The sequence below is a fragment of the Oncorhynchus clarkii genome, chromosome 9 (genome assembly GCF_045791955.1).
Source record: "Oncorhynchus clarkii lewisi isolate Uvic-CL-2024 chromosome 9, UVic_Ocla_1.0, whole genome shotgun sequence".
In the NCBI taxonomy this organism is placed as follows: Eukaryota; Metazoa; Chordata; class Actinopteri; order Salmoniformes; family Salmonidae; genus Oncorhynchus; species Oncorhynchus clarkii.
Genome location: NC_092155.1, coordinates 19,271,037 through 19,297,502, shown reverse-complemented (window position 1 = coordinate 19,297,502; position 26,466 = coordinate 19,271,037). Strand labels below are relative to the sequence as shown.

Genomic DNA, 26,466 nt, shown 5'->3' with positions numbered 1-26,466 from the left:
ACACGCTTTTTCAGTTCTGCCCACACATTTTCTATAGGATTGGGGTCAGGGCTTTGTGATGGCCACTCCAATACCTTGACTTTGTTGTCCTGAAACCATTTTGCCACAACTTTGGAAGTATGCTTGGGGTCATTGTCCATTTGGAAGACCCATTTGTGACCAAGCTTTAACTTCCTGACTGATGTCTTGAGATGTTGCTTCAATGTATCCACAGAAATGTCCTGCCTCATGATGCCATCTATTTTGTGAAGTGCACCAGTCACTCCGGTAGCAAAGCACCCCCACAACATGATGCTACCACCCCCGTGCTTCACGGTTGGGATGGTGTTCTTCAACTTGCAAGCCTCCCACTTTTTCCTCCAAACATTATGGCCAAACAGTTCTACTTTTGTTTCATCAGACCAGAGGACATTTCTCCAAAAAGTACGATCTTTGTCCCCATGTGCAGTTGCAAACTGTAGTCTGGCTTTTTTATGGCAGTTTTGGAGCGGTGCCTTCTTCCTTTCAGGTTATGTCGATATGGGACTCATTTTACTGTGGATATAGATACTTTTGTACCTGTTTCCTCCAGGATCTTCATAAGGCCCTTTGCTGTTGTTGATTTGCACTTTTCGCACCAAAATACGATTTCCGTCTCTAGGAGACAGAACGCGTCTCCTTCCTGAGCGGTATGACGGCTGCGTGGTCCCATGGTGTTTATACTTGCGTACTATTGTTTGTACAGATGAACGTGGTACCTTCAGGCGTTTGGAAATGGCTCCCAAGGATGAACCAGACTTGTGGAGGTCCACCATTTGTTTTCAGAGGTTGATTTCTTTTGATTTTCCCATGGTGTCAAGCAAAGAGGCACTGCGTTTGAAGGTAGGCCTTGAAATACATCCACAGGTACACCTCCAATTGACTCAAATGATGTCAATTAGCCTATCAGCTTCTAATGTCATGACATCATTTTCTGGAATTTTCCAATCTGTTTAAAGGCACAGTCAACTTAGTGTATGTAAACTTCTGACTCAACGGAATTGTGATACAGTGAATTATAAGTTAAATAATCTGTCTGTAAACAATTGTTGGAAAAATTACTTGTGTCATGCACAAAGTAGATGTCCTAACCGACTTGCCAACACTATAGTTTGTTAACAATGTAAAGCTCCTGACTTCATCTTTAAGTATTCAGACCATTTGCTATGAGACTTGAAATTGAGATCAGGTGCATCCTGTTTCCATTGATCATCCTTGAGATGTTTCTACAACTTGCCTACACACTTGTCTATAAGGTCCCACAGTTGGCAGTGCATGTCAGAGCAAACACCAAGTAATGAGGTCGACGAAAGAGTTCCGAGACAAGAACGACAACCGCTGAAACATTCATTCTATAACAAATGAATGAATGAATGTCACTCTGAACTATCCCCTCTAACCGAGAGAGAGAGAGAGAGAGAGAGAGGACGAAACTCTCCAACAGAAACTAACTTTTCACCAGCGATCAAGACGACACACTGAGCGTAAATATATACAGTGCCTTGCGAAAGTATTCGGCCCCCTTTAACTTTGCGACCTTTTGCCACATTTCAGGCTTCAAACATAAAGATATAAAACTGTATTTTTTTGTGAAGAATCAACAACAAGTGGGACACAATCATGAAGTGGAACGACATTTATTGGATATTTCAAACTTTTTTAACAAATCAAAAACTGAAAAATTGGGCGTGCAAAATTATTCAGCCCCTTTACTTTCAGTGCAGCAAACTCTCTCCAGAAGTTCAGTCAGGATCTCTGAATGATCCAATGTTGACCTAAATGACTAATGATGATAAATACAATCCACCTGTGTGTAATCAAGTCTCCGTATAAATGCACCTGCACTGTGATAGTCTCAGAGGTCCGTCAAAAGCGCAGAGAGCATCATGAAGAACAAGGAACACACCAGGCAGGTCCGAGATACTGTTGTGAAGAAGTTTAAAGCCGGATTTGCATACAAAAAGATTTCCCAAGCTTTAAACATCCCAAGGAGCACTGTGCAAGCGATAATATTGAAATGGAAGGAGTATCAGACCACTGCAAATCTACCAAGACCTGGTCGTCCCTCTAAACTTTCAGCTCATACAAGGAGAAGACTGATCAGAGATGCAGCCAAGAGGCCCATGATCACTCTGGATGAACTGCAGAGATCTACAGCTGAGGTGGGAGACTCTGTCCATAGGACAACAATCAGTCGTATATTGCACAAATCTGGCCTTTATGGAAGAGTGGCAAGAAGAAAGCCATTTCTTAAAGATATCCATAAAAAGTGTTGTTTAAAGTTTGCCACAAGCCACCTGGGAGACACACCAAACATGTGGAAGAAGGTGCTCTGGTCAGATGAAACCAAAATTGAACTTTTTGGCAACAATGCAAGACGTTATGTTTGGCGTAAAAGCAACACAGCTCATCACCCTGAACACACCATCCCCACTGTCAAACATGGTGGTGGCAGCATCATGGTTTGGGCCTGCTTTTCTTCAGCAGGGACAGGGAAGATGGTTAAAATTGATGGGAAGATGGATGGAGCCAAATACAGGACCATCTGGAAGAAAACCTGATGGAGTCTGCAAAAGACCTGAGACTGGGACGGAGATTTATCCTCCAACAAGACAATGATCCAAAACATAAAGCAAAATCTACAATGGAATGGTTCAAAAATAAACATATCCAGGTGTTAGAATGGCCAAATCAAAGTCCAGACCTGAATCCAATCGAGAATCTGTGGAAAGAACTGAAAACTGCTGTTGACAAATGCCCTCCAACCTCACTGAGCTCGAGCTGTTTTGCAAGGAGGAATGGGAAAAAATGTCAGTCTCTCAATGTGCAAAACTGATAGAGACATACCCCAAGCGACTTACAGCTGTAATCGTAGCAAAAGGTGGCGCTACAAAGTATTAACTTAAGGGGGCTGAATAATTTTGCACGCCCAATTTTTCAGTTTTTGATTTGTTAAAAAAGTTTGAAATATCCAATAAATGTCGTTCCCCTTCATGATTGTGTCCCACTTGTTGTTGATTCTTCACAAAAAAATACAGTTTTCTATCTTTATGTTTGAAGCCTGAAATGTGGCAAAAGGTCGCAAAGTTCAAGGGGGCCGAATACTTTCGCAAGGCACTGTATATTGATTGCAATTGTTCCAGAATGAGTGAGTGTTCATGTGCAAAGGATTAGCATTTCAATTGTTATAATTATCACTCTGTAGTGACTTCTTAGTCAACCCCCACTTCCCCTTTTGTCTAACAAGCCGCCATGCCGGTTTAGCCCACTAGGGCACATTCTCCTATCATTTCATGTAACCACATTTACTGTTTGTTTATGAATTTCTGTGAATTACTTAGTTAGTAATAAATAAATGATTTAAAACAATTGATGTATGGACGACTCATAGTGAAGACTGGGTTCGTGCAGATAACCAACAATTTACGACGTTTGGAATAAGACTAACATGAGGTAAAGTAAATAATTCATTAATTCGAAGACTAATTGATCAGATAAAATATCTGAAGTTATTTTAGGAAATGATAACTTTGTAATCTGAATATTTTTCCTTGGCGCCCCGACTTCCTAGTTAATTACAGTTACATGATTAATCAGTTGATCGCGTGATACTAATTACAGAGAATCTTTGATAAAAACTATAAGTCAATTCAATTTAATGATAGTAAAGACACGACAGTGATTTCAGTTTTTTTTCATAAGTTTGCAAATATTTCTAAAGCTGTTTTTGGTTTGTCATTATGAGATATTGTGTGTAGATTGATGAGGTGGAAAAAACAATTTAATCCATTTTAGAATAAAGCTGTAAAGTAACAAAATGTGGAAAAAGTGAAGGGGTGTGAATACTTTCTGAAGGTACTGTATAGGACCTTGAATAGAGAAATCACAGAATTTAAAATGTTCACATAATTGAGCCAGCATTTTAAGAGTATTGACAACAATTTGATTGGATGTAAGTGGAAATTGGAGGTGACTACAGCTGACGAAGAGGAAGAGAAACCGGAGTTGGCTTCTGGTTGACACCAGTCAGTTACTGGGGTGCGAAGCCAGTAAACAATCTTTTGTATATTCGCTGTCCATTAATAATACAAACAGTTATGAAGGCCTAGTCCTCCATGTGTTTTCTCTCTCTGGAGGAATGCTTTACGTATTCTTGGACTCCCACCGCCCCATAAAAAAAAGTTACACTTATCCACTAAAGTGATCAAAGACTTTGGTAGAAAAAGAGGAAGACATTGGAACAAATACAGAAATCTGGGCAATGCATTCATCTTGACACAATTTATTAGCTAAAGTCAAATGGAGAATACTCCATCTCTGAAAGTCCAGTTTAAGTTTGCTTATCAGGGGAATAAAGTTATCCTCATGGAAGGAGGACATGGTACGGGTGATATTGATCCCTACATATTTAAAGCCAGACTTGGACATAGGAAATGGAATAGTTTCCTGTGGAATGTGTAAAGCTAATTCATTAATAGGAAAACATAAACTTTGAGAAATTCAATTTAAAACTAGAAAACACACCAAACCTACGTAGTAGGTCTACTATATCAGGGACACACACTTCATTGTCTGAGATGTATAAAAACAAGTCATCTGCATACAAGGAAACGTTGTGTTCCAGTCCCCATCTGTAGATACCACGTATTGAGGGTGTGGCCTTTAGCACAATAAAAGGGGTGTAACAGAGGGGACATTGGACATTATTGGCGTCTGGCCCTTGATAATGGGAAATACTGTGAACAAAGTTTATTTGTAAGTACTGATGCCTTAGGTGATGAGTACAACAGTCGGACACGGGAAATTAAGTTTGCACCAAAGCCAAATTTTCCCCGTACAGAGCATTAATATTCACATTCTACCCTGTCAAATGCCTTCTCCGCATCTAAAGAGATATTTACTGCAGGAGAGTGTATGACATTAAGCAGATGTTGAATGTTAGAAAAGGAGTGACGACCCTTAATAGACCCCTTCTGAGCCGTTGAGATGATGTCTGTCATATTAGACTATTCGAGAGGTGTGCAATTTCACTCACATTTTTACATCTGCATTTAACCGTGAGATCGGTCTGTATGAGGCACACTCAGATGCATCTGTGCCGGGTTTTAACAAAAGTGTGATCGACACCTCTGTCAGGGTTTGGGGTAAAACCACCCTGGTCCAGGGCGTTTTCAAACATTTCAAGCAGGAGGGGTGCCAGTTTGGAAGAAAACTCGATTGCGTAGCCATTTAGGCCAGGGGATTTCCCACTTTGCATGGCTGTAATATAATTAATAATCTCCTCTAACCGCAAAGGTTGATCAATTTCCTCTCTCTTTTCTGTACTAAATGGTAGGAGTTTACAAATTGTCAAGAAAATCATTAAAAATGGAATTGTCTTCAGGTGATTCTGATGTGTAAAAATCTTAGTAAAATGTTTTGAAAGTATTATTCATTTCAATGGGACTAACTGTTAAAACACCCGAGGTTTTGTGAATTTGAGGGAGAGAGGCAGATTTGCACTTGATTGATGAGTTAGAAGTCGACCAGCATTTTCTCCATGCTCGTAAACAAAACGGAGCTTGCGGAGGAGCTGCTGCTCAGCCTTATCTGTGGATAGCAAATTCTACTGAGTTTGAAGCCTATCTCTGTAAAGTTCTGGTGATGGCGAGGCGGAGTATTGTTAGTCTAATTCCAGAATGGCGTCGTTGTTTATTGAGAGTTTCCCAAAGTGTCAATGGAAAAATGTAATCTGTTATTTGTCTCAATAAAGACATAATTTGCATTCGATAGAACGGTGCAGAATGAATTGTTCGAAAGTAAAGATGTGTTAAGTCTCCATGGGGGGGCGAGAGCATGACATTGTTTATTAATCAGAAACAACTGCAAAGTCCTTCCTCATCATGAGTTGCGACTGAGCTGAGCCAAACTGCCTCTTGACGTCCCCTTGCCTGAGCCATCGGAACAAATAAAAATAGGGGGTGAAAACTTATGTTGTTTTTTTACCAGAAATGTTTTGAGTTAGTCTGTATATATATACATATATATATACACATCAAGAAACTTGTGAGAACCTCTGTTTTTATATTACTTTGAGGTATTAACAGACACTAGTAAATATTCCTATAATATTATTAAGTACTACTTTCTTACAGAGAAACAAACAGACAAGCAGACTTGAGTAAGTTTATTTTCATTAAATGAAATGTGTAGGTATGTTAGAATCTAAGAGAACATTGCCATTTCAATGATGATCCTTTTCAACACTGAATCACATCAGTAATAGGGTAATAACAATGTGTGGTTTGATCCGTAACAAAATTAAATGAAAATGTTAACCCTATTCACCACATAACAACCAAAATATATATATTTTGAAATATATATAGGAACATTTTGACTCCCAAAACGTATAAGGCATGAATAAAATGCAATGAACATGTACAATTTTGAAACTTGAATTCTTTTTACTTACAGAAGTGAAGTTCTTAAGCATTAAAAAACTGATTTAGCCTCAGAGCCTAGTACCCTAGGTAGACTGATTCACAGTAGGATTCATTATTTAGCAAATAAAACCCACAATATGGCCAGACAAGTATCTAAGGCCAAGTGCAAGACAGATTATCATACCAGACACCATTCCATGGCTTTTTTTTATTGGTAGATTTCAAGGGCCCATGTCTTGACTGAAAACTAAGAATACTTGTTTGGTGTTTAATCTAAGAATGTTCCATGCAGTCTCTTGAGAAGTATTGATGTTTCGGGACTCAGTCAAACCAAGTTAAGGCTACTGCTCTTTGAGGCAATTTAGAGAATCTCACTTAATGCTAAAAGACTCTTTTATGCTTCTTTCTGCCTGTTGCTTTGAGATCCATTTCCAGGCAGGGGGAATATCTGCAGGCAGTGCATCATACTCTTCGGCAAAGTGCTTGTTGAATTTTGCCATCACAAATTTCCAGTAGTCCGAGGCCTGTATGCTGGAATCCGCAGGAATAAGCCAGTCAGGGTAAATGTCCCGGTATTTCTTGTAAGGATGCCACTGTCCACGTGTTTTATAGCATCTGAAGGCGGTATCATTGAACACTGAAGAGGAGCAGATGTCAGTGACAAGATTTCTTGAGCCCTCAAACCTAAAACGACCAAGTCCCTCTGGTCGATGTATTGAGGCACAGTGGTTTGTGTGGGCTTTTCCTCCTGCCTCGCACGGTGCCTTGCAGAATGGACACTGCTTCCCACAGCCAAACACTTTTGTGAACAGCTCGTTCTGTGGCTTGATGTTCTGTCTTTCCAATTTCGTTTTCACATCCTTTGCTCTTTGGAACTCTTCTCTCAGCGACTGTTCCATATCCACTACAGATATTGTAAGCCAGTGGGCAAACGATTCCTGTTTGGAATTGTTGAAGATCATGGTGGCTTCCAACGCATCTTGTGGAAGCACCAGCTTCTCTCCTAGGAGCCTGCATATGTCCTTAATGAATTCCTTTATGTTGCCCTTCTCATTCATCTGTGCTTTTGTGATTGCCTCAGTGATGACACTGATGATCCCTTTGAGTTGACAGTCTTCCAAATCAAAAATGTTGTTTCCTTGTGAGAAGCGCTTCAAGATTTCATCCAAAATCCAATTCTTGACAAAGCCTTCGTAGTCACAAATGTAGCTCACATAGTTGGCAAAGTTGAATTCTGACAGTAGTTGCTTCAAGATAGAGTACTGGAAAAATGCCCGAGAGCTGAATTGAAAGGCATTCTGTCCCATCAGCATTACATCAACAATTTCCGGACCCAGGGAACTGGCAACATAGGCTTTTACTGCTGGTTTGAGACACAGGGTGGTGAACTGCTCAGCTTTCTTCTGACACTGATCTTGTCCACTGACCAAGTCTTTGAAGTCTTCCAAGTATTTATCTTTAAACTGTTCAAGGCACAAACGAGGATTATTGTCAGTTATGAACGTTTCATGCAGATCCTGGAAAGTCCTGGCTGCAAACCCACAAATGTGCAATTTGATGTTCAGTTCAAATTTGAGGCTTTTGTCAAGTTCTTTGTTGGCATCCAGCTTCTCTTCAATCATGTGCAGAATCTCTTGTATGTATGTTTCATGGTAGTCTGTTTTCTTTTGGACCTTCTCGAACACAAACTCTTTGCATTTGGCTATAAGGTTGTCTGCCATGGCCTGGGTTTTTCTTGTGTGCTCATCCATGTAAAACGCCTTTACTAATCTCTTGAAAACCCCCTCTGGAGTGACTATGAAGGGTTCTTCTCCATGATCTTTAAGTTTCACTTGGTTCAGCTTTTCATTCACTGAACTTCCCTTCTGCACCATGTTAGACCGAAGCTGGTTGAAAACATCACTCAAAACATCTCGTGGCCTCAATCCTTCAAAGTTGGATAGCTCATTCACGGTTTCCTCCCATACCTTTTCAAATTCTTTATCAAGGTCCTGCTCAGACCACCGAGATTTACTCTTTCTGCAGTCCTCAAGCAACCTCAGCACTTTTTTCTCCATCACAGCTGTGTGGTTCTTCTTTATTGTGTCAAGCTTGATCATTCCTTTTCGAATCTCAAAAGCAGCTTCCAGTTTACTCATTATAGAGTTTTCCATCTCCCTTTTCATACCTTTGGTGCTGTTTGCAAAATCCTCTCTGTATCTCTCCACAAGATAGACATGGCCCTCTGTCTGCTCGTAGTACTTGGACAGGTTGTCAAGAATGGTCTTCTCCCATTTGATAAGTTCCATTGAGGCTTCCATTTTCAATTTGCTGTGAAAATCCCTCATGTTGTCCATCTGGTATTTCATCGCAACTGTCCCAAAGTTGGAAATCCTTGTTTCAGCATTTGTTGTCCATGTGTGCATGTGCTTTTTGAATGACCATTCCCACTTACTGAACTCAACACACAACTTCATGTAGGCATCAGCCACCAGGCTGTTTCTGAAGCTGAAGATGAAGTTTTCATACTTCACAGCATTCCAAAGGCTTTTTGTCCACTCTAGAAAGTCCATGATGTTCCCAGGGGTCTCACAGTCCTGGAAAACCTTGATCATGTTCTTTTTGAACTCGTAGACAGACTCGCTGTACCCAGCGTTGACAGGTGCCATTGGAGGGTTACCATGCCAAAGTCCAGGGATGTACCAGTTACCAGTCTCTGGGTTGTACTCCATCACATCTGTGAAGCTTTTGTTCTTTTCCTTTTTTTCCATTCTGGCTGCTGCCTGAGTCATCTCGTTCAATTGCTCCAAGAGCATCTTCCGGTCTCTCATGTTCTTGTCGTGTGCCGAGACATCTGCCACATTCTGGTGGACAAACTGGCACTTGGGTTTCTTTCCCACCTCTTTCATTCGAAGAAAAGCATGGACAACAATTTGAAGGATGTCCTTCATCTCTGTCGAATTCTCCATGGCAATATTGACAATTGTGACATCACTCAGTCCAACAACTAGAGTGGCTAGCTCATTGTCGTGCTCATAGCTGTCATTCAGCTGTGCCAGCTCTGGCGACTTCAGTCCTTCTGTGTCGATGATCACTAAAAAATCGCAGTTCAGCTCCTTTTTGAAGTCGTCTTTGACTTTGATGAGAAGCATGAAGGCCCCTCTTGTGCATCTGCCGCTACTGACTGCGAACTGCACTCCAAACATTGTATTCAGTAGAGTGGACTTTCCTGTGCTCTGAACACCTAGAACGGTTACCACCAGGATCTTGTTCTTCGGCTGCACCAAGACATTGAGCTGATGTAGCACATCACTCACCCATCTCAAAGGTATGTTGGACGCGTCTCCGTCCACCAGCTCCAGAGGAAACCCATCCAGAAGCAGCTCAGCACATAGTCTGGGCAGGTTCTGCATTTGTTGCCGTGACACATCAGTTTCTCTGAGCAAGACAGAAGACTCATAAAGTTGACCCATTTCACGTAGGAAATGCTCGGTTCCCAAAGAACTGTTTGAAATCTGTCTGTCAAGGTCTGCAATTTCTTCTTTGTTTTCAGAGGAGTTCTGGCACTTCTCTTTGTACTGCTCTCTGAGGCCAGACAAGTTTCTACGAGACAGATTGTCCAGGTTCATTCGTATCCATTTCAAGAAGTAGGACCTTTCTTGCCCAGTGCTTGACATTGCATTTATGAAGCAAGACATTGCACCTGATATGTCATAGTTTCTCTGCTTTTTCCTGAGTTGTATCTTCTGTGATTGGAGATCACATTTATACATCTCTATGTTCTGATTCCTAGCTTTCTGCAGTCTGCATTCCTCCTTCTCTAGACGTGCCAGCTCCTTCCAGACCTGTCCTTGCAAGGGAAGCTGACTTTCCTTATACTGTGGTATGTCATGTATGTTTGAAGTAATTGCATCAGCATTTTGCTTTGCACTTTGACATTCTTGGCAGTCCTCGTCAACCAAGATCCCAAGCTCGTGTGCCACTTCAGCCATCTGCTCCAATGGCATTTTGGACTTTGAACTCTTGATCACCTGACCAACTGAGTTTCGCAAGTTCTTCACAAAGTCTGCATCATTCATCTGTTTGTTCTTCAGGATGACGTTGCTCGTCTTCAAGTTTAGCTCTTTGGCGGTTTTCTTCAAAGCATCAATGCTGAAGCTCTTGCTCTGTAAGTTACCCACTAGAAACAGATGTGCCTTGGTGTTTTGGCTGGTCAGTAGCTTGTACTTGTTGTCCAAGTTGTCGAAGAACACAAAGACTGCTGCAGAAGTCTGACAAAGAAAGGAGTACTGGGTCTCAAACAAACTGATGTCCCCTCTTAGATTAGCTATAGCGACAGGTTCACCAAAGATGTCAATGTTCTTGTTCCCACAGGGAAGGTACCAGCTTATCTCAACCAATCCATTGGATATCCTCCTTGGACTATCACCACATTCCATGTCACGGTGGACAAATGTATCATGATACTGTTGGGGATTACTCAGAAGCTTGTTCAGAATCTGTGACTTGGATAGAGAGCACTCACCCAATCTGACAAAAGAGATCATGGGGAGGTCAGAGAGAACAATCCTGTCTTCAACAAATCCTCTTGGGTCTGCCAATGAATGAGGCCTAAACTTCTTGACAATGTCTCGCATTGCCCAAAGCATGAGCATGCACTGTTTTGTGTCACAATTGGGTAGAAGCAGGGGCACAGAAAACTGACACATTGACATTTTCAAGACCATCTCTTGCTGCAGAAAACCATTGGAACACAGAAAGAGAGCAGTAACAATGTCTAAGGGGTTTACAACATTACTAGAGTCCAGGTTATTAAACAGACTCTCCAGATCTAGCTCTATGTTGCAAAATGAAGCATCACAACTTTCCTCACCTCCTGATGAGGTACATTTCACACTCCTAGCTGTTACATTAACCATCATTAACCTCTTCAGGAAAGACCATGGTAGGGCTGAGAGAGTGTGAGCGGGTTCATCTGTGACGGTCTTCTCATCGATCTGCAGCACGGTGCTCAGGGTGAGCTTCTCTGTGTAGTGTTGCTCCAACCCCAGGTTCAGCAGCAAGCTCTCCAGGTGGGTTTCTGTGGGGGGAAAGATAGAGATATTTTTTTGCTATGATCAGGTGAATTTAATACATATTTTTTTAATTAAATCTGTAAAGTACAACCCTTATTTTATAGATGATGACATATCAGAACAGGGGCAGACTGGCCAGCTGCCATTTCGAGAAAATGCCAGCTGGTCCATTTTGAGCCCAGTGGGCCTGTCTAATTATCATTATCTGGCTTATACTGTGAGCCTCAAAGAATTATGAAAAAGAAAACACTAATATATCTTAATTAGATAAGTATTCACCCCCGAGTAAATACCATGTTAGAAACACATTTGGCAGCATTTACAGCTGTGAGTCTTTTTAGGTAAGTCTATGGGCTTTGCACACCTGGGTTGTACAATATTTGCCCATTCTTCAAGCTCTGTCAAGTTGGTTGTTGATAATTGCTAGACAGTCATTTTCAAGTATTGCCAATGATTTTCAAATAGATTTAAGTCAAAACTTTAAGTTGGCCATTTTGGAACATTCAATGTCATCTTGACGTTGAATGTGTATTTGTCTCCCAGTGTCTGTTGGAAAGTGGACTGAACATGGTTTTCTTTTAGGATTTTGTATGTGCTTAGCTCCATTCTGTTTCTTTTTATCCTGAAAAACTCCCCAGTCCTAGCCAATGACAAGCATACCCAAACAGGATGCATGTTTTGGAATATTTGTCTTCTGTAAAGACTTCCTGCTTTTCACTTTGTCATTTAGTTGAGTATTGTGGAGTAACTATAATGTTGTTGATCCATCCTCAGGAGTCTCCTATCACTGCCATTAAACTGTTTTAAAGTCACCATTGTCCTTATGGTGAAATCCCTGAGTGGTTCCCTTCCTCTCTGGCAACTAAGTTAAAAAGGACGCCTGTATCTTTGTAGTGACTGGGTGTATTGTACACCATCCAAAGCCAAATGAATAATTTTAGGCTCATGTTAACCACTATTATTGCACACAGAGTGAGTCCTAGTTAAAACGTTTATATGAAGAACAATTCTCATTTAGAAGGCTAACATCACATTACATTTTTTCACAAATAGTTTAATATGTACTCATTCATTTTATCCAACATCTAGATGTAAATCTGATAATTGAAAAGTGTACACAAACAGATACAGTAATGTGGGTTTCCTGTCCTTCATGAGATCACTAAATGAAACACTCATCATGACTGTCCTTTAAGTGTCCACGGCCACTCCCACATTCTCAAAAAAATTAATATTGTTTAATTATTCAAACTTTTTTTTTGAATTTTTTTATTTTTTTGAATTTTTACCCCTTTTTTCTCCCCAATTTCGTAGTATCCAATTGTTGTAGTAGCTACTATCTTGTCTCATCGCTACAACTCCCGTACGGGCTCGGGAGAGACGAAGGTTGAAAGTCATGCGTCCTCCGATACACAACCAACCAAGCCGCTGCTTCTTTAACACAGCGCACATCCAACCCGGAAGCCAGCCGCACCAATGCGCCGGAGGAAACACCGTGCACCTGGCCACCTGGCTAGCGTACACTGCGCCCAGCCCGCCACAGGAGTCGCTGGTGCGCGATGAGACAAGGACACCCCTACCGGCCAAGCCCTCCCTAACCCGGGCGACGCTAGGCCAATTGTGCGTCGCCCCACGGACCTCCCGGTCGCGGCCGGTTACGACAGAGCCTGGGCGCGAACCCAGGACTCTGATGGCACAGCTGGCGCTGCAGTAAATTATTCAAACTTTTGATGTCCAAGTGTTTCTCTGTGTTCCACAGTTTACATTCCAATCTCAAACACTACAGAGCATAGGGGCAGTGTATTTTATGACCGGCTTACAGCCGACTTCCTGCTCTCCCCCTCTATGAGAGAGAGCACGCTGTAGAGCAGACCCACTGTAACCTGATCCTTCTAACCTTCACAGGAGAGTTATGACAAGTACCGACAGGATGCACTGTGTCACTGTGTGTAGACAGCCTGGTCTCTTAAACTGGATGCACTGTGTCACTGTGTGTGACGAATGCAGAGAAAAGCTCAAACCAAGTTTTTTCACCACACTGGATTCTGCATTTATATGCCATAGCTTGCACATAACCAAACAATATTTTATATGTCAAGACAAAGTTTAGGGTGTGACTTCTCAGAAATGTTCATCTGTTTCCCAGAACTGCCTGTTGGTCTATTGTTGAGCGGCTGGTCTCGGGTGATGTGTGTTCCAGCTTCCACTGCCAACAAGAAACACAACAGCTTAACACATTGCATTTGTGTCAACCATACTTTTATTCAGTCAAATCCAGCTGAACCCAGTTATACCTGTTGTAAATGTTTTTTTATCGTAACAAACTGTGTCTAAAGTTTCATGACATATATTTGAGACTTTAACAGTTAACATGGACATGGGAGGAGATCCTGACTCACTGACACTGACTCAACTCCAGCCACTTTAATAATGGGAATTGATGGGAAATGATGTAAATATATCACTAGCCACTTTAAACAATGCTACCTTATATAATGTTACTTACCCTACATTATTCATCTCATATGCATACGGATATACTGTACTCTATATCATCGACTGTATCCTTATGTAATACATGTATCACTAGCCACTTTAACTATGCCACTTTGTTTACATACTCATCTCATATGTATATACTGTACTCGATACCATCTACTGTATCTTGCCTATGCTGCTCTGTACCATCACTCATTCATATATCCTTATGTACATATTCTTTATCCCCTCACACTGTGTACAAGACAGTAGTTTTGGAATTGTTAGTTAGATTACTTGTTGGTTATTACTGCATTGTCGGAACTAGAAGCACAAGCATTTCGCTACACTCGCATTAACATCTGCTAACCATGTGTATGTGACAAATAAAATTTGATTTGATTTGGATGGTAAGAGACCCTGGAGGCAGGCTGGGGAGTATCGCCGTCCACAGGAGGAACTGGAGGCAGCTAAGGCGGAGCGGCAACAGAATGAGGGAATACAGCTGGCAAGGAAGCCCAAGAGGCAGCCCCCAAAACATTTTTGGGGGGCACACAGGGAGTGTGGCTTAATCAGGTTGGAGACCTGAGCCAACTCTCCGCGCTTACATTGACTGGTCCTTGGTACCGGTACCCCCTGTATATAGCCTCGCTACTGTTATTTTACTGCTGCTCATTAATTATTTACATTTTTTACTTTTCTATTTTTTACTTAACACTTATTTTTCTTAAAACTGCATTGTTGGTTAAGGTCTTGTAAGTAAGCATTTCAATGTAAGGTCTACACTTGTTGTATTCGGCGCATGTGACAAATACATTTTGATTTGATACAAGAGATGAAGGCGAGCCTTGAAATGAGTGTTGAGAAAGCCGCAACAGTTGAAAAATAAACTAAAAAGTTGAAGGGTACACTTAATGTTATCGAAGCTGACGATAATGAACCTAAAAAACGAGAGCTGTTGTTAAGAGAACTTGTTATACAGACTAGATCAATGCACGAAAATCAGGTGAATTCATGGTTAAAGCGGTGCAGATCCCAGGCAATACTGTTGACCAAATTTAGGGCATCGATACAAGTGCCAATCATTGCCAAATTCGCACCCTTTAAAGATAAAATATTGGTTAAAAGCCGGGGCAAAAAACTTGCCGGCTTTCAAAAAGGCCTGAACGATCCGTTCCCAAAGGGAATAGCAGAACGACGCAAAGTACTGTACCCATCTTCAAAGACAATAGACTAAAAGGCAGACGAGTAGCTCTCATAGTCAACAAGCTATACATACATTGATAACTGTTTCAAGAAACCAAGACCACTCCATGGCTATTCAAAATGAAATGGAAATCAAAACCTATCAATGGTAGGGATTGTAATATAGAAAAATAAATATTTAAAAAATACAATTTATAAAGAAACTACACAATGCATTCAGAAAGTATTCAGGCCCCTTCACTTTTTCCATATTTTGTTAAGTTACAGCTTTATTCTAAAATTGATTAAATCGTTTTTTCTCCCTCATCAATCTACACACAATAACACATAATGAAAAAGCACAAACAGGTTCATTTTTATACATTCGCAAATGTAAAAAATGAAATATCACATTTACATTCAGACCCTTTACTCGGTACGTTGTTAAAGGCACACCTGTATTTGGTGTTCCTTTATCACTGCAGATCCTCACAAGCTCTATCAGGTTGGATGGGGGGGCGTCGATGCAGAGCTATTTTCACGTCTCTCCAGAGATGGACCACTCAAGGATATTCAGAGACTTGTCATGAGACTTGTCACATTCTCCCAAGATGGCATAGCAGTTCAGACGTATTTTTGTCCTCGTCCTGTCGTGTCCCGTATATATATATATATATATATATATATATATATATATATATATATATATATATATATATATTTACAACTTTTTTTCACATACATTTTTAATTTTCCAATAACTCATCTTCAGAACACTCTCCTGCAATCCATTTCACCAATTTATATTTATATAAAAAAGTATTATTTACCTCAGATCTGTGATCCTCCGAGAGGCTAGCCAGAAATTAGCCAGAAGCTAGCCGGGAGCTAGCCAGAAGCTGGTCCAGAAGCTACTCTCTACTCTCGCTTATTTACTGGCTAATCGTTGGTACTCAGCTGACCAGCTGGTTTGTGGTCATCGGCTGTCCTTTGGCTCGAGAATCTATCGCCAGTTTTGTACGGCGCGGTGCAGCGCAGCGCGGCTCGGAGCGGAACATATCGGACCAATTTTTTTCTCTCCATGTCCCTGGATTTCGGCCGCTGGCTCTGGACGTCCATGCCTGGATCTCGCAGCTAGCTAGCTGCTATCCGTGTGACTATCGGCTTTCGTCGATTCCGGAGCTAACATCAATTGTTCCGGAGCTAGCCAGCTGAAGAGTTCCATCAATCACTCCTGGGCTGCAGTCACCTATCCGGACCCGTTTTGCTGCCTACGCGGAGCACCATCGGGCCTTCACGGCTAGACTGCCGACGTTGTCTACTCGAGGGAACTGTCCGGCTGGCTCCTCCGGCGCAACGTTGCTTGGGCGCCCATCTGCGGCCTGCTAGCCGTTGGCTATCTTATCGGCTGCTATCTGAATAGACAATCGGACAATTTTTATTTTATTTATTTATTTATTTTTCTTCTTGGGCCTCTATAACTATATCTATTGTTTTTATTTTTGTTGTTGTTGTGTGATTTGGATTCATCCCCTCTACCACACGGAAACCCACTAATCTACTGACGGAACGCAAGAGTTGGCTAATAACAGACCTCCATCTTTTGCTAGCTTGCTCCTATGCTAGCTTGCTACCGATTTAGCTGTCTAAATCGCCGTGACCCCCAACCAACCTCTCCACTCACTGGACCCTTTTGATCACTCGACTGAGCATGCCTCTCCTTCATGTCAATATGCCTTGTCCATCTGGCAAGTCAGTTAAGAACAAATTCTTATTTACAGTGACGGCCTAACCCGGCCAAACCCTAACCCGGACGACACTGGGCCAATTGTGCGCCGCCCTATGGGACTCCCAATCATGGCCGGTTGTGAAACAGCCTGGAAACGAACCAGGGTCTGTAGTGACGCTTCTAGCACTGAGATGAAGTGCCTTAGACTGCTGCGTCACTCGGGAGCCCTATAAGAATGTTGTGGAGTAAAAGTGAAAGTAGTCAATAGGAAAGTACAGATACCCCCAAAAACTACTTAAGTAGTAATTTAAAGTATTTTAGTTTAGTACTTTATACCACTGCATTCTAGTCAACACAATGCGCCACGACAATCTCGCCACAGTGGAGTAAAAGGGAAATGTAGGCCCTCTGATCTTTATTTGTATTTTTTTGGAACTCATTTGGGTAATCAACTTATTGTTGAGAGATAGAATAGTAGTAAACACAAGGTAGGTGCAATTTTGAAATTTGCTTGTGCATCAGAAATGTTATTTTTTTATGACAGTCACTGACAGTCACTGAATTAGTCCGGGATACCCAGGGATGGGCAACTGGCGGCCCTCCGTTTTGTAGCCCTGCGGATCAATTTCCCAAAAGAATAATAACAACAAAAAATTTAAAAATGAATTGGGGGGGGGGGGGAAACTTAGTCGACGTCTAAACTTACAGTTGAGAGTTAGAATAGTAGAATACTAGGGATGTGCACCTTTCCCTTTGAAGATAATTTGATACGTACAGTCCATTTAAATTGAGAAAATAAATGCATTAAAAGCATTTATGTGAAGATTTGTGATTGACAAGGACAATTTGATGTTGGACAGCAAACTTTAAATCATGCTTAAGACTGATGAAAGGCAACGTTTGTTCTGGTGGGGTTGGCGGGACTTTTAAATACATCATGACTAGGTCACAGAGAGGAAGTTTCCATGACACTCTGCAGCTTGCAGTCTCATGGCCTATTCCCAGGAACTAACTTGTCGTGATTCCTTATTCTACATCCCAGAGAGGCATGTTTCTTATACAAAATAAATGTCTATCTGAAAGCTGGCCAACGTTGTGTCCTGCTGAACATGGCCCTGTTTAGATGTCTGTTTAATACCTGCTACGGCAGCATCCATTGGTTGAGCTGGCTCAGACTTTAGACCGTCAGTTTGTGCTCTGTGAGAAGAATCCTCTTCTTCCCCAAGGTATAAGTCACAGTCCTGCAAATTAAGAAAAAAAATCCAAGATTTAACAAGTTAAAATGAATGGTTTAATCTTTTGAAATGTCAGCCAATAGAATAATTTCAGAATTTCACACAGGGGACTCTTTGAGACAAAAACAGGGAGACTTTGTTCAGCTGGAAATGCAATCTAGTCTGTATTGTCACATGCTATTCCCACCTGGAAGTGGGAACTATGGAATTTTCATCCCAAATTGCCCCACTCACTCTTTAACAGCGACATTACTGCCCCTCGAGCCAGGTCTAACTCTTGAGGACTTCTTGTTCGTTCATTTTGTGGGCTGAGAGAGGAGATAGCTATTCCTTCTAACACAAATAATACTTTATAAAATATTTAAAGTTATTTCAAAATAGTAATTACCATCAGAGTGATACAAATACAGCAGTTCGGTCAATAGTCCGACTGTCACGACTCCTACCGAAGGTGGCCCCTCTTCCTGTTCGGGTGGCGCTCGGCGGTCGTCGTCACCGGCCTACTAGCTGCCACCGATCCCTTTTCCCTTTTCTGTTTTTTTTGTCTGATTAGTAACACCTGTTTCTTGTTTACGTTTAGTTGGACTATTTAAGCCGGCAGGCCCGCCTGCTCTTTGTGCGGGCTTATGTCATTTCCAACTGTGTATTTTGTGTGGTAGTGCTGGTTGTTTTGGATTTTCCCTCCGGACTGGTGTGGTCCTGGTTTTGGGCGATTGTTTATGTGCGGCCAGTTTCTTGGCGAGTACATTTTTCCCGGTGCGTAATAAAGCGCTACTCCACCACACCCAGTGCGTTACAGAAGCCCGCACCCCAAATGGAGTCAGCAGGAGCAGCGCCCACCCCCCTTCCATCGATGGAGGAATGCATCCTCCATCATCCTCGGATTGGGTCCGCGATGGACCAGATGATGGAGCGAATGGACCGATGGGAGAGGAGTGGTCTCCCCACTTCACCTCCGGCTCCTCCGACAAGTCTACCTACTCCTTCCCCGGCGTCCGGCTCCAGCGCACTTCGTCTTGCGCCCCCGAGGGAGTACGATGGAGCGGCAGCTGGGTGTCAGGGGTTTCTACTCCAGCTCGAGTTGTACCTGGCTACCGTGAGGCCGACTCCCTCGGGGGAGGAGAGTGTGAGTGTCCTCATCTCCTGCCTGACGGGTATAGCTCTGGAGTGGGCCAACGCGGTGTAGAATGGCCCGGACTTGGCGAGAGAGCACTATCCGGAGTTCACCCGCCATTTCCGGGGTGTATTCGACCACCCTCCGGAGGGCCGAGCAGCGGGTGAGCGACTAATCCACCTTAGGCAGGAGACGAGGAGCGCGCAGGACTTTGCGTTTTCGAGTTCCGGACCTTGGCCGCTGGGGCCCGGGTGGAACGATAGGGCCCTGATGGACTACTACCGGTGCAGCCTCCGGGAGGACGTCCGAGGGGGCTAGCGTGTCGGGACGCCACTCTCTCCCTCGACGAACTTATAGACATGTCAATCCGGCTGGACAATCTGCTAGCTGCCCGCTGGCGTTCAGAATGGGTTCTGTCAGTTCCACCTCCTAGCCCTCTCGCTTCCATTCCTATGGAGTTGGGGGGGGCCGTGTCGAGGCTCCTCCTGCACCAGCTGTGGTCGGAGAGGACACACGGCCGACTGGTGCTGGAGGAGCTCGGCAGGGAGTCGAGATTGCAGGCAGAACACTTCTCGGTCACCCCAGGTGAGTCAGCATCAAACTCACCCAGAGCCCCCTGTTGGTCACATGTTTGCGTACATTTTTTCCCTGGATTTTTCTCCCTCTTCCCAGCATAGGGCGCTAGTCGATTCAGGCGCAGCTGGGAACTTTATGGATCGCGGACTCGCCCTCAAGCTGGGAATTCAGCTGGTGCCGATAGATCCCCCCTTTCCGTGCACTCCTTAGATAGCCGGCCATTAGGGTCAGGGCTGGTCAGGGAGGCCACGGTCCCACTGGACATTGTAACGCAGGGGATCATAGGGAGCGGATTAGTCTCTTCCTTATCGATTCACCTGCGTTTCCAGTGGTGCTGGGGGTTCCCTGGCCAGCCAGTCACAATCCCAGGATTTCGTGGAGACAGAGGGTTCTCCAAGGGTGGTCAGAGGAGTGTTCGGGTAGGTGTATGGGAGTTTCCATCGGTGGAGAGTCCAGACCAGGTTTCCACTGTGCGCATTCCCTCTGAGTATGCTGATTTGGCTATCGCCTTCTGTAAGAAGAGGGCGACCAAATTACCACCTCATCGACAGGGGGATTGTGCGATAAACCTCCAGGTAAACGCTGCGCTTCCCAGGAGTCACGTGTATCCCCTGTCACAGGAGGAGACGTTGGCTATGGAGACATATGTCATGGAATCTCTGGAACAGGGGTACATTCGGCCCTCCATTTCACCCGTCTCCTTGAGTTTCTTTTTTGTGAAGAAAAAGGAGGGAGGTCTGCGTCTGTGCATTGATTATAGAGGTCTCAATTCCATCACAGTGGGGTTTAGTTACCCGCTACCTCTCATCGCTACGGCGGTGGAATCATTTCGCGTTTTTTCACAAAACTGGACCTCAGGAGCGCGCATTATTATCCTGGTGCGTATTTGGGAGGGAGACGAGTGGAAAACCGCGTTGAGTACCACATCGGGCCACTATGAGTACCTCATCATGCCGTATGGGTTAAAGAATGCTCCAGCCGTCTTTCAATCCTTTGTAGACGAGATTCTCAGGGACCTGCACGGGCAGGGCGTGGTTGTATATATCGATGATATCCTGATCTATTCCGCCACACACGCCGCGCATGTGACTCTGGTGTGCAGGGTGCTTGGTAGACTGCTGGAGCATGACCTATACGTCAAGGCTGAGAAGTGTGTGTTCTCCAAACGAGCCGTCTCCTTCCTGGGTTATCGCATTTCCATCTCGGGGGTGGTGATGGGAGTGTGACCACGTTAAGGCCATGCGTAATTGGCCGACTCCAACCACGGTGAAGGAGGTGCAGCGGTTTTTAGGGTTTGCCAATTACTACTGGAGGTTTATCCAGGGTTTTGGCCAGGTAGCGCCCATTACCTCACTGCTGAAGGGGGGGCCGGTGCATTTACGGTGGTCGGCAGAGGCTGACAGAGCCTTCAATCGGTTGAAGGCGCTGTTCACTGATGCGCCCGTGTTGGCGCACCTGGGCCCCTCTTTAGCGTTCATAGTGGAGGTGGACGCGTCCGAGGCTGGGGTGGGTGCCGTGCTATCACAGCGCTCAGGTACGCCACTGAAACGCTTTCTTTTCGAGGAAGCTCGGTCTGGCGGAGCGTAACTATGATGTGGGAGACCGGGAGTTGTTAGCTGTGGTCAAGGCCCTGATGGTGTGGAGACACTGGCTTGAGGGGGCTAAGCAACCTTTCCTCATCTAGACTGACCACCGGAATCTGGAGTATATCCGGTCAGCTAGGAGACTGAATCCGCGTCATGCAAGGTGGGCAATGTTCTTCACCCGATTTAGGTTTACTATCTCGTATAGACCATTATTTTTCCCACAATAGTATTTTGATCTTTGAAAGCTGTATTTTTCCCACAATAGCATTTTGATCAACGGTCATATGCTTGTGCTTCTCAGAATGCATCTCTCCCTCATACGTGCGGACAAGGAGTGAGAGTCAGCAGCCGACAGCGTAACAGGGACAGGCAGATACTTTCATAGCAGGAATTAACATAATGCAGAGGCTATTAAAGCTGACCAAATAATGGATTTTTGAACAATTTACGGGAGCGTTGTGTATATTTTCTTTCTTTAAATCACAGAAAATTACTGATGTAAGCTAAATGCTTAGGTAAGAGGAAAGCAATGTCGGTGCTGGTAATTCGGTTTATCTTCCCAGGTCTACTATAACACTAACCACACCACAACAACGCAATAAGGCACAGGGGCATGTGGTATATGGCCAATATACAACGGCTAACGGCTGTTCAAACGCACAACGCAGCGCGGAGTGCCTGGATACAGCCCTTAGCCGTGGTATATTGGCCATATACCACAAACCCCCGAGGTGCCTTATTGCTATTATAAACTGGTTACAAACCTAATTACAACAAGAAAAATAAAAGTTTTGTCATACTCATGGTATACGGTCTTGTATACCACAGCTCTCAGGCAATCAGCATTCAGGGCTCAAAACCTCCAGCTTAAAACTACATTTTAGTCATTTAGCAGACATACAGAAGCAATTAGGGTTAAGTGCCATGCTCAAGAGCACATCAACACATTGTTCATCTCGTCGGCTCACGGATTTAAGCCCACAACCTTCCGGTTACTGGCCCAACACTCTTAACCTCTAGGCTAAGATGTAATCGTTTAACCATCAGTTACCTATAAACAAGTGTTTAGAACATGTCAAAACAGAACAGCTCAAACCAAGCTACAACTTTAGCTCATCAGGTTCAAACAAGGTAACAAGACACTTGTCAAGCTCGGTCTAAATTCACTCTCTATTAGCAACGTTCAGCTTCAAAATAGTCAAAGGCAGGAAGCGGTATAGCTCATTTCAACAGGAAGCTACATGCATACAGGGTCAGCTCGCCTCCACGCTATTGCCCTCCTTTTCAGCCTTAGCAGAGTTGCAAAAATGGTGTAACAGAAAGGTGCAGTTGATGATGGCACCAAAACAACCTCTCTTTTTCTCTGCCTTTCATCTGTCCATCTTCACCAACATGGTCAGACGACCAAGTTAACCAGCAGTGAGGCCTCTCATGCTTCTCAAGACATTTCCAGTCCCTTTTCTCTCCACCCTCCTCTCAGTCTCTGGGCAATAGACAACTTTAGCCTCTGCTCCGTCTGCCTGAAGGGGTATCCTTGGTGGTGCTATAGTTTTACACGATCTTGACAGTATGCAAAGCATCTAGCTATCTGAACAAATATGAATGCCCTCCAATCTGGACACTGTCCTCCTGTACCTATGTAAAAGCATCAAAAGTCTTTCCTTGAATTCTACTCCTTTCCTCCTTTCTCAAAACGCATCAGAGATCCATTGCATTGCATTTAAGGAAGGGGGTGAGGAGAGAGGACGTGAGGAATTGAGAAAAGATTTAAGGTTCAACTCCAAGTGTCACAACCTACCTCTTCATTTATATCCATTAGCAGGGTGTTTTCAGCCACGCCTCTCAAAGGTCAAAAACTTTCAGATGGCCTGGATCTGAAATAAGTATGGGATAATAGATAAGTTAACCAATGTAACAATGCTAATTAAATGACCTTAGGATCAAAAAAACTGCATAAACTTCCATTACAAGTGTTGGTAAAAACATTAATAGATGCTTTATGGTAAATGGTATGTCACTGAAGAGAGAAAGCACTAGATCTGACCTTGTTTTACTGATCTTAGATTATATAATACTATTCCCCCCCTAGATTTGGAGATGGTAGGCTGATCCTAGATCTGTGTCTAAGGGGAACTTTAACTGGGCCGCCCCAAAATGACATGGTAAAGGGGAACCAGTATTATCAAATGAATTAATGATCTGGAATGGTATGTTATTGTGGCACTCACTAACCATTTTGCCAGAATTTACTTCACTGACAGGTAGCAGTATGACAAAATACCCAGGCAGCACATTTGGATCCTTGGAAGTTGAGGGACCGTACATTTTTGCTTTCTCATTGGTTCTGGGAACGAAGCCATAAGTTTCCTGACCGGTAAAACTGAACGTTTTTTAAAGCTTCTGAGAACGAAAGTAAACATTTAGCCTGTTCTGGGAACACACATTGTTTGGTTGCAGGGAGTAAATGTTTTACTATGGTTCCCTGAAAGTTTTCCAGGGAGGTTTCATTAACATTCTGAGAATTAAAATGATAGGTTATTTGAAAATAATTAATAACGTTATGAGAACATGTTTCAATAACGCTTTTAATAACACTGCCAGCTTAGTTTGGCTTAACTGTTTTGAACTCCAAGCACAGATAGGACACATGGAACTTTATTTAGTTAGGCATTAATTATACCCCCAAAAAGTTTTATTGTGGCACATGGTCAGTGAGATTCAAACCTATGATCTTCTGTTCCCTATTCATGGGATTATTCCACTGTGCCACCAGGATGTAGTTAGCATGCCATCTTTTTTTCAATCCATTCATTTTATTCTATTCAAACAGACCCTATTTCAGAGGAAACAAGTACTCATTAAGATCAATAATTGGACGAAGCCAACACACCTGAAGACACTTAACAAGATCAAGGCTATAGAGTTTTATTGAAGCTCAGAAAGGACTAAGTTTTTAAATAACATTCTTATAACGTTACTAGTGTCTTCTTGTGGTTTATGGTATGTTTCTTAATGTTCTGAGAAAATGACTTTAAATAGAACCACAAGGAAACCTGCAGAAAATGTTATGCTGAAGTTATGAAATTCCCACAGAAAAATGGTTGTTTCTTAACCTTCTCTGGATAATTTGAGAAGATTACTTCAAATAGAACCATGAAGAAACCTGTGGGAAGCATTATGCTAAAGTAAAAATATTCCACTTTAAGAAACACATGGTTCTCAGAACGCTATGTGCTAGCTGGGTATTCAGCACTATTCCAGAATATTGTGGGAAGGTTGTATTATGGGAAGGCTGTACGCAAAATAACCATAGGTCAACCATGGCTCTCACCAAGCTCGAATAAGCATATGGTTCTTGGAGTGTTAACGTGTGCTAGCTGGGTACATATTTAGTTTTCACTCATAAAACAGCCATGACTCTCCTCTCTTCCTCCATTGCATTTCAAGCAACAAAGCGTGAGACATCGAGGACACTTCATTTACAGAAAATAACCTGCCACACAACAAGAAGTACGCTACTACATCTCAAGCTGAAACTCTTTTGCATTGCATGTGTAACTCTAGGCCACGTAGCATATTATGAATATTTACATTTGCCATCATGCATGTGTGCACACGTGCAATCCCTGAGTTAAATCAGAAAATATGACTGTTGGAATTGATGATGCAGAGCGCACCGATTATGCTAATGATAGCATAACAACAAGCCTCACAATTTATTTTAAAGGCTTCTATTGACGTTATTAAAACATAAAACAAACAACTTGTCTATTGCCTTGATGATTTAAACTATTATTTGAAAGTTTCATGTATTCTCCCTAGCATATCACATACTTTCCGCGAACCAGCTCACCTCAATACGTCTTCCAGAGAGTTCAGCAATCAAATAAAAATGTGTTTCATTTTCACCATAAAATGCTCTCGGAGTGAGGTGGTGGGAGGTTTCTGAACATTTGCATATGAAACGATAGGTATCCGAAGACTATCTTTCAAATAAGATTGAACTGACTGTTGTCTCCTTTATCCAACATGTCATACAGAGACAAATGTGGTGTTCACGATCACATTGCCGAATGTTTAAAAGCAAGGATAAAGTTTTGGTTCAGTCCGTCCAATATTCTTTCAGTTTCGTTTTTCTGTAAATTGGAAGCAAGCAGTTTTGTTTCGACCAACAGTTTACAGAGAAGGAAAGAAGGGTTATATATATATACAGATCACATTATTGGATATATAGGCTTTAATTTTTACAGTGTGTTTGGATCACAGCTCAGGGAGGCGATGGTGACCATAATCCCTCTATTTCACCAGAAAGACGCGACAGTGGCATGTATTCATTGATGTCAAGGGAAGGCGATAAAATATTTAGCCAATTAAAAAAAATACATAGATATACACATTACTAGTCAAAAGTTTGGACACACGTAGTTGTAAAGTTGCTAAAACGTAGTAAGTAGTTGCAAAGTTGCTAATTAATGAGATTTGAACATGCAACTTTTGAGTTGGTAGCTGTTCGGGTTGCAACACATTCATGCCCATCCAGCCATTCCAACTTTTATTTCCCTCACCAACTTTAAACATCAGCTATCTGAGCAGCTAACCGATCACTTCAGCTGTACATAGTCTATCTGTAAATAGCCCACCCAATCTGCCTACCTCATCCCCATACTGTTTTTATTTACTTTCCTGCTCTTTTGCACACCAGTATCTCTACTTACACATCATCATCTGCTCATTTATCACACCAGTGTTAATTTGCTAAATTGTAATTTTTCGCTCCTATGGCCTGTTTGTTGCCTACCTCCTCATGCCTTTTGCCCACACTGTATGTAGACTTTATTTTTTTCTACTGTGTTATTGACTTGTTTATTGTGTTATTGGCTTGTTTATTGTTTACTCCATGTGTAACTCTTTGTTGCTGTCTGTGTCACACTGCTTTGCTTTATCTTGGCCAGGTCGCAGTTGTAAATGAGAACTTGTTCTCAACTGGCCTACCTGGTTAAATAAAAGTAAAATAAAAATCAAATAAATGTAAAGAACAAACCACCCTCCTTTCGTTTTTGCCTTAA

At 42.6% G+C, this 26,466-nt stretch overlaps 1 protein-coding gene across 2 annotated transcripts; it reads right to left on the bottom strand.

Moving 5' to 3' along the window:
* Positions 1 to 6,169: 6,169 nt before the first annotated feature.
* LOC139416042 (up-regulator of cell proliferation-like) lies at positions 6,170 to 25,579 on the bottom strand. Of its 2 annotated transcripts, XM_071164284.1 has the most exons (4): positions 25,254 to 25,540; positions 23,199 to 23,274; positions 18,028 to 18,130; positions 6,170 to 11,502 (listed from the first exon to the last, which is right to left on the bottom strand). In XM_071164284.1, exons 2-4 carry the CDS (start codon positions 23,214 to 23,216, stop codon positions 6,815 to 6,817), a joined length of 4,809 nt encoding a protein of 1,602 aa, XP_071020385.1. In that variant the 5' UTR covers positions 23,217 to 23,274; positions 25,254 to 25,540; the 3' UTR covers positions 6,170 to 6,814. The 2 variants fall into 2 exon arrangements, with proteins under 2 accessions (XP_071020385.1, XP_071020386.1); XM_071164285.1 differs by lacking the exon at positions 23,199 to 23,274 and having other exon boundaries at positions 25,254 to 25,579.
* Between the last annotated feature and the right edge of the window lie 887 nt (positions 25,580 to 26,466).